The following is a 17,579-nucleotide window of genomic DNA, read 5'->3' as shown; positions in this document are numbered from 1 at the left end:
TTTCTATTTCATTGATTTCTGCTCTGATCTTTATGATTTCTCTTCTCCTGCTGGGTTTAGGCTTTCTTTGTTGTTCTTTCTCCAGCTCCTTTAGGTGTAGGGTTAGGTTGTGTATTTGAGACCTTTCTTGTTTCTTGAGAAAGGCTTGCACCGCTATATATTTTCCTCTCAGGACTGCCTTTGTTGTGTCCCACAGATTTTGAACCGTTGTGTTTTCATTATCATTTGTTTCCATGAATTTTTTCAATTCTTCTTTAATTTCCTGGTTGACCCATTCATTCTTTAGAAGGATGCTGTTTAGTCTCCATGTATTTGGGTTCTTTCCAAATTTCCTCTTGTGATTGAGTTCTAGCTTCAGAGCATTGTGGTCTGAAAATACGCAGGGAATGATCCCAGTCTTTTCATACCGGTTGAGACCTGATTGATGACCCAGGATGTGGTCTATTCTGGAGAATGTTCCATGTGCACTAGAGAAGAATGTGTATTCTGTTGCTTTGGGATGGAATGTTCTGAATATATCTGTGATGTCCATCTGGTCCAGTGTGTCATTGAAGGCCTTTATTTCTTTGTTGATCTTTTGCTTGGATGATCTGTCCATTTCAGTGAGGGGAGTGTTAAAGTCCCCTGCTATTATTGTATTACTGTCGATGTATTTCTTTGATTTTGTTATTAATTGGTTTATATAGTTGGCTGCTCCCATGTTAGGGGCATAGATATTTAAGATTGTTAGGTCTTCTTGTTGGACAGACCCTTTGAGTATGATATAGTGTCCTTCCTCATCTCTTATTATAGTCTTTGGCTTAAACTCTAATTGATCTGATATAAGGATTGCCACCCCAGCTTTCTTCTGATGTCCATTAGCATGGTACATTGTTTTCCACCCCCTCACTTTAAATCTGGAGGTGTCTTCGGGTCTAAAATGAGTTTCTTGTAGGCAGCATATTGATGGGTTTTGTTTTTTTATCCATTCTGATACCCTGTGTCTTTTGATTGGGGCATTGAGCCCATTAACATTCAGGGTAACTATTGAAAGATATGAATTTAGTGCCATTGTATTGCCTGTAAGGTGACTGTTACTGTATATGGTCTCTGTTTCTTTCTGATCTACTACTTTTAGGGTCTCTCTTTGCTTAGAGGACCCCTTTCAATATTTCCTGTAGAGCTGGTTTGGTGTTTGCAAATTCTTTCAGCTTTTGTTTGTCCTGGAAGCTCTTTATCTCTCCTTCTATTTTCAATGATAGCCTAGCCGGATATAGTATTCTTGGCTGCATGTTTTTCTTGTTTAGTGCTCTAAATATATCATGCCAGTTCTTTCTGGCCTGCCAGGTCTCTGTGGATAGGTCCGCTGCCAATCTAATGTTTTTACCCTTGTATGTTACAGACTTCTTTTCCCGGGCTGCTTTCAGGATTTTCTCTTTGTCGCTAAGACTTGCAAATTTTACTATCAGCTGATGAGGTATGGACCTATTTTTATTGATTTTGAGGGGCATTCTTAGCATCTCCTGGATTTTGATGTTTGTTCCCTTTGCCATAGTAGGGAAATTCTCTCCAATAATTGTCTCCAATATACTTCTGCTCCCCTCTCTTTTTCTTCTTCTTCTGGAATCCCAATTATTCTAATGTTGTGTTGCCTTATGGTGTCGCTTATCTCTCAAATTCTCTCCTCGTGGTCCAGTATTTGTTTGTCTCTCTTTTGCTCAGCTTCTTTATTCTCTGTCATTTGGTCTTCTATGTCACTAATTCTTTCTTCTGCCTCATTTATCCTATCAGTGAGAGTTTCCATTTTTGATTGCACCTCATTAATAGCTTTTTTGATTTCAACTTGGTTAGATTTTAGTTCTTTTATTTCTCCAGAAAGGGCTTTTATCTCTCCGGAGAGGGTTTCTCTAATATCTTCTATGCCTTTTTCGAGCCCGGCTAGAACCTTGATAATTGTCTTTCTGAATTCTAGATCTGTCATATTACCAATGTCTGTATTGATTAGGTCTCCAGCCTTAGGTCCTGCCTCTTGTTCTTTTTTTTTTTTTTTTTGTGGTGAATTTTTCCGCCTTGTCATTTTGTCCAGATAAGATTTGCTTTCTCCTCCTCTGGAATACTGCTGTTCTTGGTGAGTGAAGTTGGTCTTGGCTGGGTTTCTTGTTGATCTTCTGGGGGAGGGGCCTGTTGTAGTGATTCTCAAGTGTCTTTGCCCCAGGAGGAATTGCCATGCCCTTACCAGGGGCCGGGTTAAGTAATCTGCTCGGGTTTGCTTTCGGGAGCTTTTGTTCCCTGAGCGCTTTCCATAGAGTTCCGGAGGACGGGTATGAAGAGGGAGGCCTCCCAATCTCTTGGCCCAGAGGAGCCGAGAGCTCGGGGTTCCGCTCCTCAGTGTGCTCTCAGAGAAAAGCGCCCAGCTGCCCCCGTCTCCCTGGCCTCCGGTCGCACCTAGGAGGAAAGCACTCAATTGCTCGCACTTGGAGAAAAGCGCCCGGTCGCTTCCATCTCCGTGGCTTCTGGCCGCTCTCCGAGCCCACCCAGCCTGTGACCGGCTCAAAGTAACCCCGAGCTGAGAGCTCACTCCTCGGCTTTGTCACTGTAGCCGGCATCCCCGCTCTAATACCTGCGAGCTCTGTGACACTCAGACACCCTCGGTCCTTCTGTGACCCCATGGTACCTGGCGTTATGCTGACCCCGCGTGGGCTTCCCCCCGGTTTAGCATCTGGAGCGATGTCCCTCCGTGGAGCAGACTTTTAAAAGTCCTGATTTTGTGCTCCATTGCTCTGCCGCTTGCCAGGAGCTGGCCCCTCCCCCCGCCATCTATCTTTCCCTCGCTTTGGACTCACTTCTTTGCAGGTCCTACCTTTCAGAAAGTGGTCGATTTTCTGTTTCTAGAATTATTGCTCTTCTTCTCTTCGATTTCCCGTTGGATTTGTAGGTGTTCACAATGGTTAGATAAGCTATCTAGCTGATCTCCTGCTACCCGATGTCGTCTCAGCCTACTACTTCTCTGCCATCTTGACTCCTCCAAGCATTTTAACTTTTAAATATTTCTTGAATCTGTCTTGTCTATACTTGACTCTCATAACTCAAGTCTAGGCCACCAGCATCTTTTGCCTGGATCACTGCAATAACATCTCCTTGCTTCCACTCTTGCTTCTTTCTATCCATCCTTCTCATAGTCATCAGCATAATCTGTGTTTACTTGTTTCTCCTTCCATTAGACCATAAGCTTCTTAAAAATTTTTTGGGGGGAAATGTGCCTGGGTGGCTCAGTTGGTTGAGCATCCAACTCTTGGTTTTGTTGAAGTCATGATCTCAGGGTCGCAGGATAAAGCCCCACATCAGCACTGAGAATCAAGTAGATTCTCAGCAGAGAATCTACTTGAGATTGTCTCTCCCTCTCCTCCTGCCCCTCCCCCCTTGTTCACTCATGTGTGAGTGCTTGATCTCTCTAAAATAAATAGATAAAATCTTTTTTAAAAAGTTAAAAAAAAATTAAGTAGGCTTCATGTCAAATGTGGGGCTTGAACTCATGACCCTGAGATCAAGAGTCACATGCTTTACCAACTGAGCCAGCCAGGTACCCCTAGAGTATAAGCTTCTTGATGGCAGGAACCACATCTTACTCATGTTTGCATCCTGAATGCTTATGTTCAGCATATTTCTTTTATTTTTTTTTAATTTTTTAAAAAGATTTTATTTATTTATTTGAAAGACAGAGATCACAAGTAGGCAGAGAGGCAGGCAGAAAGAGAGGAAGGGAAGTAGGCTCCCCGCTGAGCAGAGAGCCAGATGCGGGGCTCGATCCCAGACCCCTGGGATCATGACCTGAGCTGAAGGCAGAGGCTTTAACCCACTGAGCCACCCAGGCACCCCAGCATTTTTCTTTTAAAGAAAAGACTTCACCTCTCCTTTCTGCTTCAGTTCCACGTCTTCAACCTTCTTCAGCACATCTTTTCTTAGATGATTTACCATTATTTTGAATTCAACATATCTAAAAGTTCAAGTCATCTTTTTCCGTGAATTATAAGCCCATGCCAATTTCCTCATGGTTGTCAGAGAACCAACAAGACTGTTGGTTCTCCTTTCATGATGTCTCTGTTTCATCTCCCCTTTCTGCCCACCCACTCCCTATCATCTCCTCCTTCCCAGTGCTCATGACCTTGTGCTTGCATTACAACAACAGTTACCTAACAGGTTTCCCTGATTTTACTTTCTTCCCATTCAATGCATTCTATACACTGATCTGAGAAGAAAAAAGGAAAAATCCTTTTTGTCATCTAATTCCCTGCTCAAAATTCTCTAGTGGTTCAAGGTCTTCCATCTGGTAGAGCCCAATATCCAATCTTGTCTCCAGTTTTTCCTGAGCCCCTGAACTAGGCAGACTGCTTTCTCTGAGAGCTTCCCAAAATTTCATGGTCAATTCAAACCACAAATATTTGATTCTTCTCCCTTTTCTCCTACTCAAATCTTACCCACCCATCACGATTCAAATTAAATCCCATGTTCTCCACTGGACCTTTCTTGACTGAACCGGATCCTATTTAGCAGACTCCCCCCCACCCCCGCCATTTATCTTATTTCAACCATACATCGTTTTAGGTTGTTGCTTACTTGCTTCCTGTTTAGTAGTCTTTTCTCTTTAATTAGACTATAAACTCCTACAGAACTGAAATCAAGTATGTTACATTTCTTTTTTATTCCCCTTGGTGCCTAGCTCTGTGTCCAATGAATGCATATGAATGGGAAGAAATGAATTAAAATGAAAAACATAAGTTTTGTAGTTCTTATTTATTTTTATTCTTATAAATTAAAGAAAGAACTTCTTGAAGCAAAAACACTTAATTACTTTCTCTAACTCAGGAAATAGCAAAAGGATAATGCTGAACAATTTCAAACAGAAAGGGAGCAGAGGCCAGAAAAGTAAGGGTGGAGAATTTTTAAAATACTTCTTTTTTTTATTTTGTTTAAGATTTTTAAAAATTTATTTGACAGACAGAGATCACAAGTAGAGATCACAAGACAGAGATCACAAGAGAGGCAAGCAGAGAGAGGAGGAAGCAGGCATCCTGCTGAGCAGAAAGCCTGATGTGGGGCTCGATCCCAGGACTCTGGGATCATGACCTGAGCTGAAGGCAGAGGCTTTAACCCACTGAGCCACCCAGGTGCCCCAAATTTTTAAAATACTTCTGAATTAGATTTTCATTATGGTTACTGAAGTTTTTTGCAAGTAATATTCACTGTCTGAACACCTAACAACCATATTGAAATATAAGAACAAAACACATTCTAAGGGCAAATATAATATATTCTTGGATTATCTATATATGCTGCTTGTCCGTGCCCCTAACACAAATGATTGAAAGCCAATTCTACTTCTTTTCAGATTTTCTAATTGTCTTAGTAATAATTCTCCTGGGAAATAAATAACCCCATGAGATCCCTTCTTCTGACCCTAAGACATAAGAAAGGGTCACTTCTTTTTTATTGTAACAAACATGCTTGGATCCTGAGTCCCTGCCCAGGCCTTTCTGGTTTGGCTTTTATGCTTATTTGTCCCTGTTGACAGATATAAGTATCTTGGGTATAACTGTGACTTGGAACAAGAGTGTAAATCAGAAGGGTAGTCATGCCTGCATCATTATCAACTTGCTTTCTTGTAGGGCAAAGAGTTTATTACTCACTGTAGGGCTTCCTTCAGATTTCCAGAGCTATTTGGTGGCAACTTTGTTCTTTTATGCAGCTACATTCCTTCCCCTTGGCAGTGTTCCTCTATTAGCATTGGACATATACCTATTGACTGTAATCCCAACTGACTGCCACTTTATAGGGCCAGTTGTTGCTGGAGTGGTGGGGCTCACCATGCCCAGATACTGCCTGTTTGGAGACACTTTGAACACAGCTTCTCGGATGGAATCAACAGGGTTACGTGAGTACCTGTGATGGGATGGGATGGTAACCTCCTACTGTTGGAAAAGTGATTATTTTTCTAGCGGGGGAAGGAGAACAAGATACCTAATATTTTAATGTTTTTTAAAGAAATGGAAGATAATTTAAGATTAAGATTTTACACACAAATTTCCTGATCTCTAATGATAAGCCAGTAGGGGGTGATATTGGATTAAATATGTACCCTTCTTGTTCTAGCTATGAAGCTGTAGCTAAGTGACACTGAAACAGTCAATTTGATCAAAACAACTAAAAATGTCCTTTGGGAATAGAAAAAAAAAACATTGGCCAGCATGGTGGGTTTGGGGAAGTCGTGTTGAAAAAAGAAAAAGTAAGGGTCTGGCATATTTAGTTTTTCAACTAGTTTGTGGAGACACAACCAGAATCAGCTGCTTCCTACCCGACTGCTGTTTACTGTTCTAGTCCTCTTTCTGAACTAGTTAGGATCCTAGGAGTTCTGGTTTTATCAAATAGCCCCCTTGAATTTAGCTGGCAATAATCCTTCAACCTAAGGAGCTTGGAAATCTGAAATAATTAATTCCAATTAAAATCTTTAGTTTTTATCAAAACAAGCATGGTGTCAAAGATACCATTTCTTTCCCCCCTTCTTTGAGAATAAAACTGTACAAATCTTCATGCCATCTGTCTGTTGCTGGCACCTCTTTTTTGGTTATTTACTGCCACTACAAGGCAATGTCAGAAACACAACATGCCTTGCCCTTTATCAGGATTGAGCAAAGCAATTTGTTTATGCTAATATAGGAAAGCATAGAAAACAATAATAGGTTCTATATACAGTTTTCATGGGTTTTCTACTTAAAAAACACTTAAGCTCTTAGCAGCCCTGGCTTTAGCAGCTACTAGGCAAGACAAGCTCTTCCCAAACTCCAGTAGTATACTCAGACTAGTCTCTGACGTTATGGTGGCCTATATCACAGTGGGAGGTGCCCTGTCTGACCCCACTCTTCATCACTCATGTGCAAAAACAGGCTTGCACAATGGGTCCAGTCTTAGTCAATCTAGCCTGTGTGGCCATGATTAAGGAGGCAGCGCGGAACTTAGAAGCTGTTGTCAGAATAAATTTTCTGACATCTGGGAAAGTCTTCGCACTCCATAGACATGGCAGAAGCTATGGAAGTAGTCATCCAGGAACGGCTGCATGTGTATGACTTTGCTCTTGAAATGCAACCCAGGATGAAGTGAAATTGATCATGGAACCAAAATGCAGATTTGGCACAGCACTCTGGACTGATGTAAGCTTGTAGAAGATTGAAGTCATATTCTGGTCTGCACCAGCGGAACTCCACTCATTTCACATTGGAAATATAGAGATGAGAGCAGAAATTGAATTTTCAGTTTTAGGTATCACCTTGTCTAGTGATCAGCTAGGAAGAAGAAAATGGAGTGAATCATGCACAGCAGGTGTTTATTAAGCACTGACTATGCAGGGAAGGCATTGTGAAGGATACAAAGAAGCAAACACATGTGGTCTCAACACTAAAGGGGCTGGTTAGCATACTTTTCTGGAAACTAATGACTGTGACCAAAATAGGGCATTAAGCTCCACACCGGATTGAAGATTTGTAAAAAGATAGCCTCATGTTGGATATGAGACCAGGACATATCAGAGGTCTACTAAAAATTAATTTCATCAGTATCACCACTATGCCCAGTTGAATTCACTGATTCTAGAAAGGAAGTAACTAGTGACCTAGTGCTGGACTGATTCTCCTTGCAAAACACCTGGATGTTCATTGGAACGAGCTCTCTCTTTTGACCCGTGTGTTCCACACGAGTAAGATTATGACTGACGACCTGATGCTAGTGGAATGGTATACATAGGGCTGGCAAAGGGCACCTAGACGAGCATGTGGCTTTTAGGGACCCTTTTTGAATAGAGGTTTTGGGTGACCATGACTTAGCAAGGAAGACACAAACAACAGTACTGAGCTGGGAAAAATGTTATTATGTTATTATGTGAAAGTTATTATGAGAACACATAGCAGAAATTTCTTGCAGTTCTTTCCAGCCATGCCTTCCTACTTTGATTGTTTTCAGCTTCTGAAAGAATTATTTTCTCAAGTGTGTGTGGGAATAAGTCTTGGACTCTTATTTAAGACTCAACTTGAACAGGTCTTACTTCAAAGGATAACAGTTTTCGAGAAAGTCAAGGATTCTACCTGAGTTAATGATAAGTGACTGCTCTTCACCAAAGAGTTATACTTAGTTGCTACATAAAATTTTTAGTCATAGTTTTCCATGTAACACTCTTATCCCGGGTTGGGCTCATTAGTTGGAAAATAATACATTCGTGTGTATATACATATAGATGTGTCTACCCACAGGAAATCTATAAATGTACAATTGTCCCAGATTGTTGACCAAGGTCTTGGGACATTTTTTTTTATTGATGTTCTATTTTAAGTACAGCGATATTATAACATGGTTGTATGGATATGTATGTAAAAAGATACCCTGCTGTCTCTTAAGTAGGATATGTAGACCTTGGAAGCTCTGCTTTAGCAGAGAAGAAGCTGCTGACACCTAACTTGCCTCTGAGGAGGTCACATTTCAGCTGAGAGCACAGTAGTGGTAGCTGGTTTCTCAATCACAACCTTCAAGTTAAATTAACACCTTTCTGTTGCATGGTCTTTCATCTGGGATAGCGTCTAGGAGGCTGATAAGTGCTATAGCTAACAACTTCTTTGGGCCTGGTGAGGAAGGCCACCATTCCCCGTTCCTCCTCCTTTGAAATCCTAACTGAAGTTCTCTCTCAGGGACTTTTCTTAGGGTCTTGTTCATTTAGGAGTGGGGCCATCTATTACATTAATATTTTCTCATTGATTTTACCTGGAAGGATCCAGTCATGTCTGTCTTTCTTTTACAGCTTACTGCATTCATGTCAGTCATAGCACTGTGACAATTCTTCCAGCTCTGAGTGAGGGCTATGAAGTAGAGCTTTGAGGAAGGACAGAGCTCAGGGTATAATATCCTTTTGTTTGTTTGTTTGTTTAAATCAAACCACTTGAACACACCTGCTTCTAGAGAAGTCATGGTCTGCTGAAAGAGTTTACCTGGATGTCTGAGACTTAGGCTATAATTTGGGCAGAATTTCCAGCCCTATTTGCGGTTCCCAAGAGATTATTCCTTTTTGCTTCAGTTTTCTTCTCTTTAAAATATGGCCACAGTGAGGAGGAATGTTACAACTCCTGGGTTTTTCAGACTATGAGCTGCATCTTTCTCTCTTAAAGGATTACCCAGAACTTGGGTTTTCAGTGAACTGCACTATTATTTATATCTTCTAACTTCCATTTTGTTTACTCTTTGGCTGAAATTCAGACATGATTCAATAAACTAAAGTATTAGTGAATTTGGGTTTTCTATTTGCCTACTCAGTGGCCACCTTTCTAATTTTTCATGCACACCATTGACCCCCTCCCATTTACAGAGAGGCTTTATGTCTTCCCTGAAGGACCAGGAGGGATAAGGTCAGTTCCTGTGAAAGACAAACGTTTTGAAACACCTTTTCTCCCAGATCCATTGATCTGGGATTCAGGATTAGAGTAATTTTACTTTTTCTTTCTTTCTTTTTTGGCATCTCCACTGGATTCTTTTCATCTTCCTCTCGGTAGCCCCAGAGCCCCTGGCTTCCCCATTTGTAAGAGGCTCTAGAGAGTCGATCATCTAACTTTTTCATTTTTAGACAAAGAACCAAAGCCCAGAGAGGTGAAGTAACTTGATCAGGGTCACACAGTCAACTGATGACCAGAATAAGGCCAAAACCCAGGGAAGTCTGACTTCCCACTCAGTATCTTTTCAATGGTACCATTGTGCATGAAAATTATTTTCGCAGTGATTATACTTCGGCAAAGCAAAACCCAGGTGCCTAATGATGCACAATTTGTTTCTGTTATTGGCAAGCCTTCCTCAGATGGTGGCAATTTACATGTAAAAGGATTTCAGAAGTTAAAGTTTGGAAGGCTTGATTCTGATTGATTAGTTCCTTTTTTGGCTAGTTCTGGTTTGTCTCTTCCAATAGATCCGAGTATCTTCTAGAAGATGGGATGAGTCATTTATGAGGGGGCAGAGGTTCTTTTCTCACGTCTGCAGAGAACTCAGTGAGATGATAGAAGTGGCAACATTACTTGAACAGTGAATCAGATTACTCAAAGCTTTTGTGATTCCTCTGTATATTGACATTTCTTATCAGAGGACGACAAAGGTGGCTTTATTTCCCAAGGCACTTTCCTCTCTGGATTGCTGGGCACAGATATCAACATTTAAAAGCTGAAGAGGTGACACTTTTGAGACTGAAAAGGAAAAATATGCCCCCACCCCCCCATGGCTTTTATTGCCCCCAAATTCTAGTTAGGAAGAATCATATCTTTGGGTGTTTTGAGTATAAAAGCAGGACTACTTCAGAAGGGCCCTTTGAAACTTCACAGTTTCCCTTACCCCAGGGAATTTGGGAACCAGCTACAGCAAGTTGGAGGAAAAGGCAGGGAAAGTCTTCCCCTAAGGCCATGTCAGGCCTTGCTTGTTGATGTGGTAGAGGCTTCCAGATAAAAGGGCGATACTGAGAGAGAAGAGAGGGGGCCCCAGGGGAGAGGGAGGGGCAATGTGAAGAAGAGAATAGGAAGTCCCAAAGAAGGAAGGGAGAAAATGGGAGATCCTTTCTGCCTCTGTACCCCTGCTGTCTGTAATACCAGAGATAGGTATTGGACATTACATAGTAGGGACTGGGGGACAGGAGATTCCTTGTCACTTGGGGCATGCAATATATCCCCAATATGACCATATTACTAGCACACTTCAGAAATTCTGATTCAACATTTTCATTCCTCATTCACTCTGTGTTGCTGGAAAGCAAGAATGGCTTTAGTACATGGGTCAGAAGGACCGCATTTGATAGCCTGCCAGGTGTGATAGCAAAGAGGATGGTTGAAAACATCCTCTCCTTCCAGCTGGCTGATATTTGAAATTCCTACATCAGAACCTCTTCTTTTGGGTTCAAGGATTGGATCCAGTAGCAACACTCTTTTCCCACTCCATCTCCTTCGCTGGAATGATGACACTTTAAGTTGTTTCCCCTAGTGGAATCAAAAGTGTGGATTGGGTTGGGTGAGAGAAGAGAACATAGTGCAGTTGAATAATTAGGTGGGTGGGGTTAACAAAGAAATACATCAAACTGAGGAAGCTGAGGTAGATTGGGGGAGGACTCACTTAGAGGTGACAAGCTCAGCCTCTATGGGGAGTTAGCCTACGGCCCACTCCAACCCCCTCTTGTACTGTACCAGCAACAAATCATCAGTGCTTAACTGGCCAAGTCTGCTTTTTTCAATATTTCTCTCCTAATGGCCTGGTGATAAGTCATCTTATTACCTCTTCTCTTACATGAGTCCTATTTCAGTTACCGTTTTTCTAACAAGTTTGAAGCTTCTTGCTGAAACTTTGTATATATCTAGGCTTATCAGCTATATTTCCTAGGACCTCTTTAGGTAAATTTACATTCTGAGAAGACTTTCCCAAATGGTTGTTCTCAGCCAGTTTACGTCCTTGCCAGAGGTGGACACTTGTAACATTCTGGGGATAAATAGTATTTGATTCTCAGGCCCTTAAGCAGTAATCCTGTTTTATTTGTGATTTCTCTTTTTTCCCCAACCTCTTCCACCCCATCCTCAACCCCTTGCACTCACATACAGAAGTTTGGACATGTGTAAGTGTGTGCACACACACGTGGGCCTCCCCCCCTACACACACCAGCATTTGAGCTAAGAAGTAATGAGGTTGGGGGCACCTGGGTGGCTCAGTCGGTTAAGTATCTGACTCTTGATTTTGGCTTGGGTCATGATCTCAGGGTTTTGAGATCGAGCCCTATTGGGCTCTGTTCTGGGTGCGGAGCCTGTTTGAGATTCTCTCTCTCCTTCTCACTCTGCCCCTCCCCCACCCTCTCTCTCTGAAAAAAGAAAAAATTAAAAAGAAAAAGAAGAAGTAATGAGGTTGTATTGGCATAGTCGTGAAGGTCAGAGGTCTGGTCTGTAATTCTTGTCCCATCAGTGACTTAATGTGTAACACTGGACAAGTAACTTTATCCTCTCTGTGCTTCCATTTCTTCCACTTCTTCTGACCTGTGATTATCAGGAAGCTCATTAATCACAAGATTTAAAATTCCCAGCCATTGCTTTAAAATTCCCAGCCATTTGGCCTCTAGACCTTCCCTTGACTCCAGTGTGTTGGAAAAGCTATGTGGTATAGAAGGAAGAGCATTTAAAATTTGGAGTCTAAGATGTTAACTAGACTTATTGTGATGAGCATTTTTAATATATATACATATCAAATCATTATATTGTACAGCTGAAACTAATGTTGTATGTCAGTTATACCTTAATAAAAAATAGCTAAGTTGTAGTAAAAAGAAAATAAATAAAACCTGGAGTTTAGTAAAATTGGGTTCAGGTTCCAGCTATGCTTGCTTATTGACAAGTCATTTAATTTCCATGAAACTCAGTATCCCTATTTGCAGAATGCAGTCAATAATAAACTCACCTTCCAGAGTTTTTGTGAGAATTAAAAAAGACAGGAGATGCCAAAGTGTCTTAAAAGTGTCAGACCAAAGTAAGATGCTATTATTTGGCGGGGTGGTGTCTCTGGGACTTTCCAGGGATTGATACCAAGTCAAAGGTTTTGCTTTAGGTTTTAGTTGTTGCATACTTGTTCTCCCCCACTTTCTCTCTCTTCAGCAGAATTTTGGAAATAGGATGGATAAACAGAGATCTAGGATTTTAAGAATTCTGGATAGGCTCCCAAACCTCAGAGAACCCCTGGGGCTCCCCTGAATACTGTTTGATTTGGAAGCTTGCCTGAGTCCATAACACTCCCATTCTCTTTTGCAACCATTAGTTTTGGCATCCCAGTGTGTGTCCCAGGACTCACTCAGATATCTGGACAATCCTGGCATCCACAAAGCTCCCTTGTGTATTGGCACACTGTCCCAATAGCCTCTTGATCTCAAGATAAACACCCAAATACGCCTGAGGGTTGAGATCCTCAAGTTTGAGCCTTAAGAATGTTTTAGCAAAGTGAGGTCCAATGACACCTTGAGTATTCCAATTGCTTAAGGGTTGAGTTTTCCAGTGAATGGAATAGTCTATCTATTGAGCAACTATTCTATATGAGACACTGCACTAGGTACTGTGAGGAACAGAGTTTAGGAGGCAGAAAATTTGGGTTTGTATTTAAAGCCCCAAACATGACCCGACAGTGTTTTTATTTAACTGCACTGTGAGTTCCTGAAGGACAGAGCCATTTCTGTATTTCCACACCTGGTACAGTGAAGGTAGAATAAATGTAAGAATGAGTGATATGAGTATATTTTAAAGTTGTTCACTTCTTCTGAAAACAGAGTGGCTCCAAACAGTCCAATTATTTGAGTTTTAGGGTGAGTTGGATGTCAGCTAGTGAAGATTGAGCTGTTGTGGTATTCTCTTCGTACTTGCCTATGGTGGGCTTGTTGAGAGCCTTGAACCAAATACCTGCAAAATGCTTTGAGATTCTTCCACTAAATGTGATTATTATTATTATGGTTGTGGTCATTATTGCTAAGGGATGAATGTATGTGATGTAAAATAGAAAACAATGGATTTGATATTTAAAGGGGGAAACTAATTGGAATTTCTAAGTTAAACAATTTAGAACTGTTCCAAATGAGATCAGCCAAGAGTGAGACCATATTTCAGATTAATGAGTTGGAAACACATCCCATTACTTTTCTCAGTTTTAGTAAACACACTTTTTTCCTTATGGATTGGGGGAAATGAAAGAACAGATGAAAGAAAATTGAAAGGAGGAGAGTGAAACACATTGAGAGGAGGGTTTATTAGAAAAAGGGGAGGGCAGAGCCGAGGCAGAAAACTTGGCTCCTCTGAGGTAGTCACTTAGGCCCTGGGGTGACTAGCTAGAGTTTACACTCCCTTTTTCTTCTCAGACCATGATTCTTGACAACCAAGGAACCAGGCTGTAGATGGAGGCCTGCATGTTTTCTCTCTCTACCTGTGAGAATCCCTTGGCAGGAAGAAAAGAACACTGCAGAAATGTAGACCTCTCTAAGCAGCCAAGATGCCCTGGCCTTTAAAGTTGTACAGCCTGCTTTCCATTTCTATTCCAATTTTTGGTTTCTGTGAGAGCCTTTGGATGGCAAATATTGAGGGAGGTAGACTCTGAATATATGTACTCTAGACAGGAAAGACAATGGGATGCCTACGGTCAAAAGATCAAAGCAAAAATGACAAACAAATTCTTGAATTCAGCATCCAGACGTTTGGTTACTATGAAGCCAAACAACCACATGTACTCAGCAATGGAGCTGTGTGGCAGTGTGTAGACAAAACATTTGGATGGCAGCTTCAAATGGTGTTCACTTCTCTTTTTCTTTCTTTTTTTCTTAGAGAAGGGGGAGGGGTGGTGTGAGAAGAGTAGAGAGAGACTCTTAAGCAGGCTCCATGTTCAGCATGGAGCCCAAAGCAGGGCTCCATCTCATGACCCTGAGATTACGACTTAAGCTGAAATCAAGAGTTGGATGCTTAACTGACTGAGGCACCCAGGTTCCCCCAAATGGTGTTCAGATTTTGTCTGTCTGCTGTGTCAGCTTATGAAGCTTGTCAGGTATATATAGCAAGGAAGCTGTGTAGGAAGGAAGACTCCAGGGAGTGGTGACAAGGGGAAAGCAGAGGCAATTTCTGAGCCAAACTGAACGCTTATACACTTGATCAGAAGCACATCTTTGCGGAAACTGGTTATAGCACATTTAAGATTTTCTGTATTTTCTATAACAAGGGCAAAGGCACAGAAGAGACTTTCTGGCTGGTTGGAAAAAAAGGCTTTACAAAGCTCCTTCTTGTGCCCCCACCCGTGGGCAAAGATGGGTAAGTACACACTTAATTAGAGTCTTCATATGCCCCACTACGTTCCACTGACTTCACTATTTTTGTGTCTCTCCTGTCCCATAGGCAAGTGGGCCATGGCTTACAACCAATAGAGATTGCAGCCTTCCAAAGAAGAAAAGCAGAAAGGCAACTGGTGAGAAACAAGCCATAAGGTAATGGCCAGCAGGAAAACAGAACACTGGAGTTTGCCAAATTTTCAGAGCTGGGGTTCCCTTTGGCTTGGGTGCCAGTCTCAGCCTACACTCTGTTGTCAGAGTGTGATGAAGTTGGTGAATTCCAATCTCCAATGAGTTGAGCAAAAACCCTGTGGGGAGGCCTGTTGCAGACCAAGCTACATTTGAGGGAGGTCAGCTGCCCTGGCCTGAAAGACCCTTGCCTCCTGCACTGGTAACACATTTGAATGTTAACAAGGCTGGCCTTGTCATCCAGTTATCAAACAGATGCACCTGTCTGTTTCATTGTCAAATACCAGGACCACATGATGAGCCACCTCACATCTTTGGAGATTCACATATATCTGAACAATACAGCAATATTGTGATGACCCCTTTTCCCCAGGATCCATTGACAAGACCATCTTGGAGGGGATGTTATGTCATTTCCTCTGGAGGCACTGTTTGATCCCTTCTGAGGTTGGCGTTGTCAACCAAAATAAGATTTTTTTACTCCTTGACTGCCTGGCTTGAATTCAGGACAATTTTCCCCATCGCTCCTCTTCCTACTAGAATGGTATGATTCTGAAGCAGCACCAACATCCTGATTATCAAGAATTCTCCCCATATATTTATCTCTGAGGAATCCATTGCTTTCTGGGGCTCCTGTCAGTATCTCGTCTCTATCTTGCTTTCTAATTTTTTCTTTTATGGAGACTTTGACCTTAAGACCCATTGTTCTTTCCACATATCTCCAGAAATCACAAGATTATGAAGTAAACATTATGACATCTCCACACACTCCTGCTCCCTTGTTTTTTTAGCATGTTTCAGAATAATCACAGTTCTAGCAGCAACCATCAAATGCATAAAACATACTTCTTGTTTTCCCATTAGCTTCTGTTGACTTTGTCAGCTCTCTATGACTGTTTTTTCCCCTAAGGAAACCCAGTGTATCTTCATTTCTGCAGCTATCACAGGTACCCTCTGTAAGTCATAATATTTATGCTTCTGAAAGTCTTCAGTACTGAGCATGTGGCTCCCCTGCAGCCCCCTGTACCACCCTCTGCTATCCTGCCACCTGGGGCTTAGCTCTGTTTCTTCCTATTGGTCAATATAAGCAGATTAAGCAGCTGAGACACACATTCACCTAATTTCCAGGAATGCTCTTTCCCAGGAGAAGGAAACACACAGAAACACATAGACACACAGTTAGTCTCTTTCTTTATCTTTCTTTCACAACAAGAAAGGTCTTGGAAGCTCTTGAAGGGTTTTCCCTTTAGTGGGGTGGCATAGACATTGCAGGCACTGTGCAAGAACCTATCTATTCCTAAGTATGTGTTGGAGCTTGTAGAAGACACTGCAGCTGACTCACCATCATTGACTGTGTGTATTGTAATGCTTTCCCAGCACTACAGATGGAAGTGGCTTAGGCCATTTATACTCACTCATCTGCACCCCCTTGACAGAGGTCATGTTTCTGTGGGCTGTGAGTATTTGGGACAGGTTGAAGCCAGTTGGCCCCAAAATGGATTTGACCTCTGATCTCGGCCTCGTTAGCACTTATGCTTTAATCAACATGTTAATCGACCACAGTGACCTTGGCAGACTGTGCAAATAACAAAAATCCTCAAGAAGAGCACCCTTGACAAATATCAGAAGGCTTGACCCAAATCCAAGAGCTCTCAGACATTTCACTTCTTTCATTAAATGTCCTATGTTGATGTCATCTAGTAACACCAACTATTCCACAATGTTTCCCACTCTCTCTGAATTTGCAGGCTGACTGCTAGTGAGACAGACCATTGTACAGAAGACCCACGATACCAATGAATGCCCCTCACCTGTTGTTGTCATCATGGAAGTTGTTAGGGGAAAATCTGAAACATTCAGAGAGCCCTCTGGGGTTGGACAGGGAGGAAAGAAAGATAATATGAAAGGGGCACAGTTCTGGTGAACTGACTGCTGTGGCTGCCTCTCAGGCAGAGCCCTGCTATCTCCTAAGCAGCTTCTTCTTCATGTCCCCAAATACCCACCACTGTCCAAACCTTCCTAAAAGTTACCACTTCATCTAGTTACTTTCCCTAGAATTTCACCAGCTGGGCTATTTGGGGTTGATGAGCCTTTCAATCATAGATGTACCTTTTGGAGGGTAAGGGGTGATGAATCCCTTATATCAGAGTGAAGGTGAATTGAGCTAGGCGTTCAGGAGCACTTGGAGGTTTCATGTTGGTTGGCACCAGGAGAAATGAGGAAGTTTGGCACTTATGACAAATGGAAGGTCATAGTGGAGGTCTTTGGACAACACAAGAGTAACAGATCCCTGGGAGATGGGAGAAGGGTGAAAACAAGTATGGGAGTGGAAAAGTCAGTTTAGATTCCCCCACTTTTAAACCTTTGCTCTGGGTTTTCTTTGGACGTAAAGAATGGGAAGAAAGCATGCTTTTCCTTCTGCTCTCAGGACCTAGGACCCCTGCCAGAGCTCTAATATAACTGCTCCATGTGGGTTAAATCAGCCTTTGAGGACTGGCCTAGAAACCTGACCACTACATGTATA

The 17,579-nt window shown here is 41.9% G+C and overlaps 1 protein-coding gene across 1 annotated transcript in view; it reads left to right on the top strand.

Annotated features, from left to right (window-relative positions):
- GUCY2F (guanylate cyclase 2F, retinal) overlaps positions 1-15,021 on the top strand; it is a gene marked incomplete at both ends in the record, with an annotated part of 96,479 nt that extends 81,458 nt beyond the window's left edge. Inside the window, 5 exon segments of the mRNA XM_080795565.1 lie at positions 5,810-5,908; positions 8,816-8,889; positions 8,893-8,910; positions 14,761-14,849; positions 14,934-15,021. Coding sequence (XP_080651691.1) covers positions 5,810-5,908; positions 8,816-8,889; positions 8,893-8,910; positions 14,761-14,849; positions 14,934-15,021 — 368 coding nt within the window.
- Positions 15,022-17,579: the final 2,558 nt, after the last annotated feature.

This window comes from Martes martes (assembly GCF_963455335.1).
Source record: "Martes martes genome assembly, chromosome: X".
Classification (NCBI taxonomy): domain Eukaryota; kingdom Metazoa; phylum Chordata; class Mammalia; order Carnivora; family Mustelidae; genus Martes; species Martes martes.
This window is presented reverse-complemented; position numbering and strand designations above follow the sequence as displayed.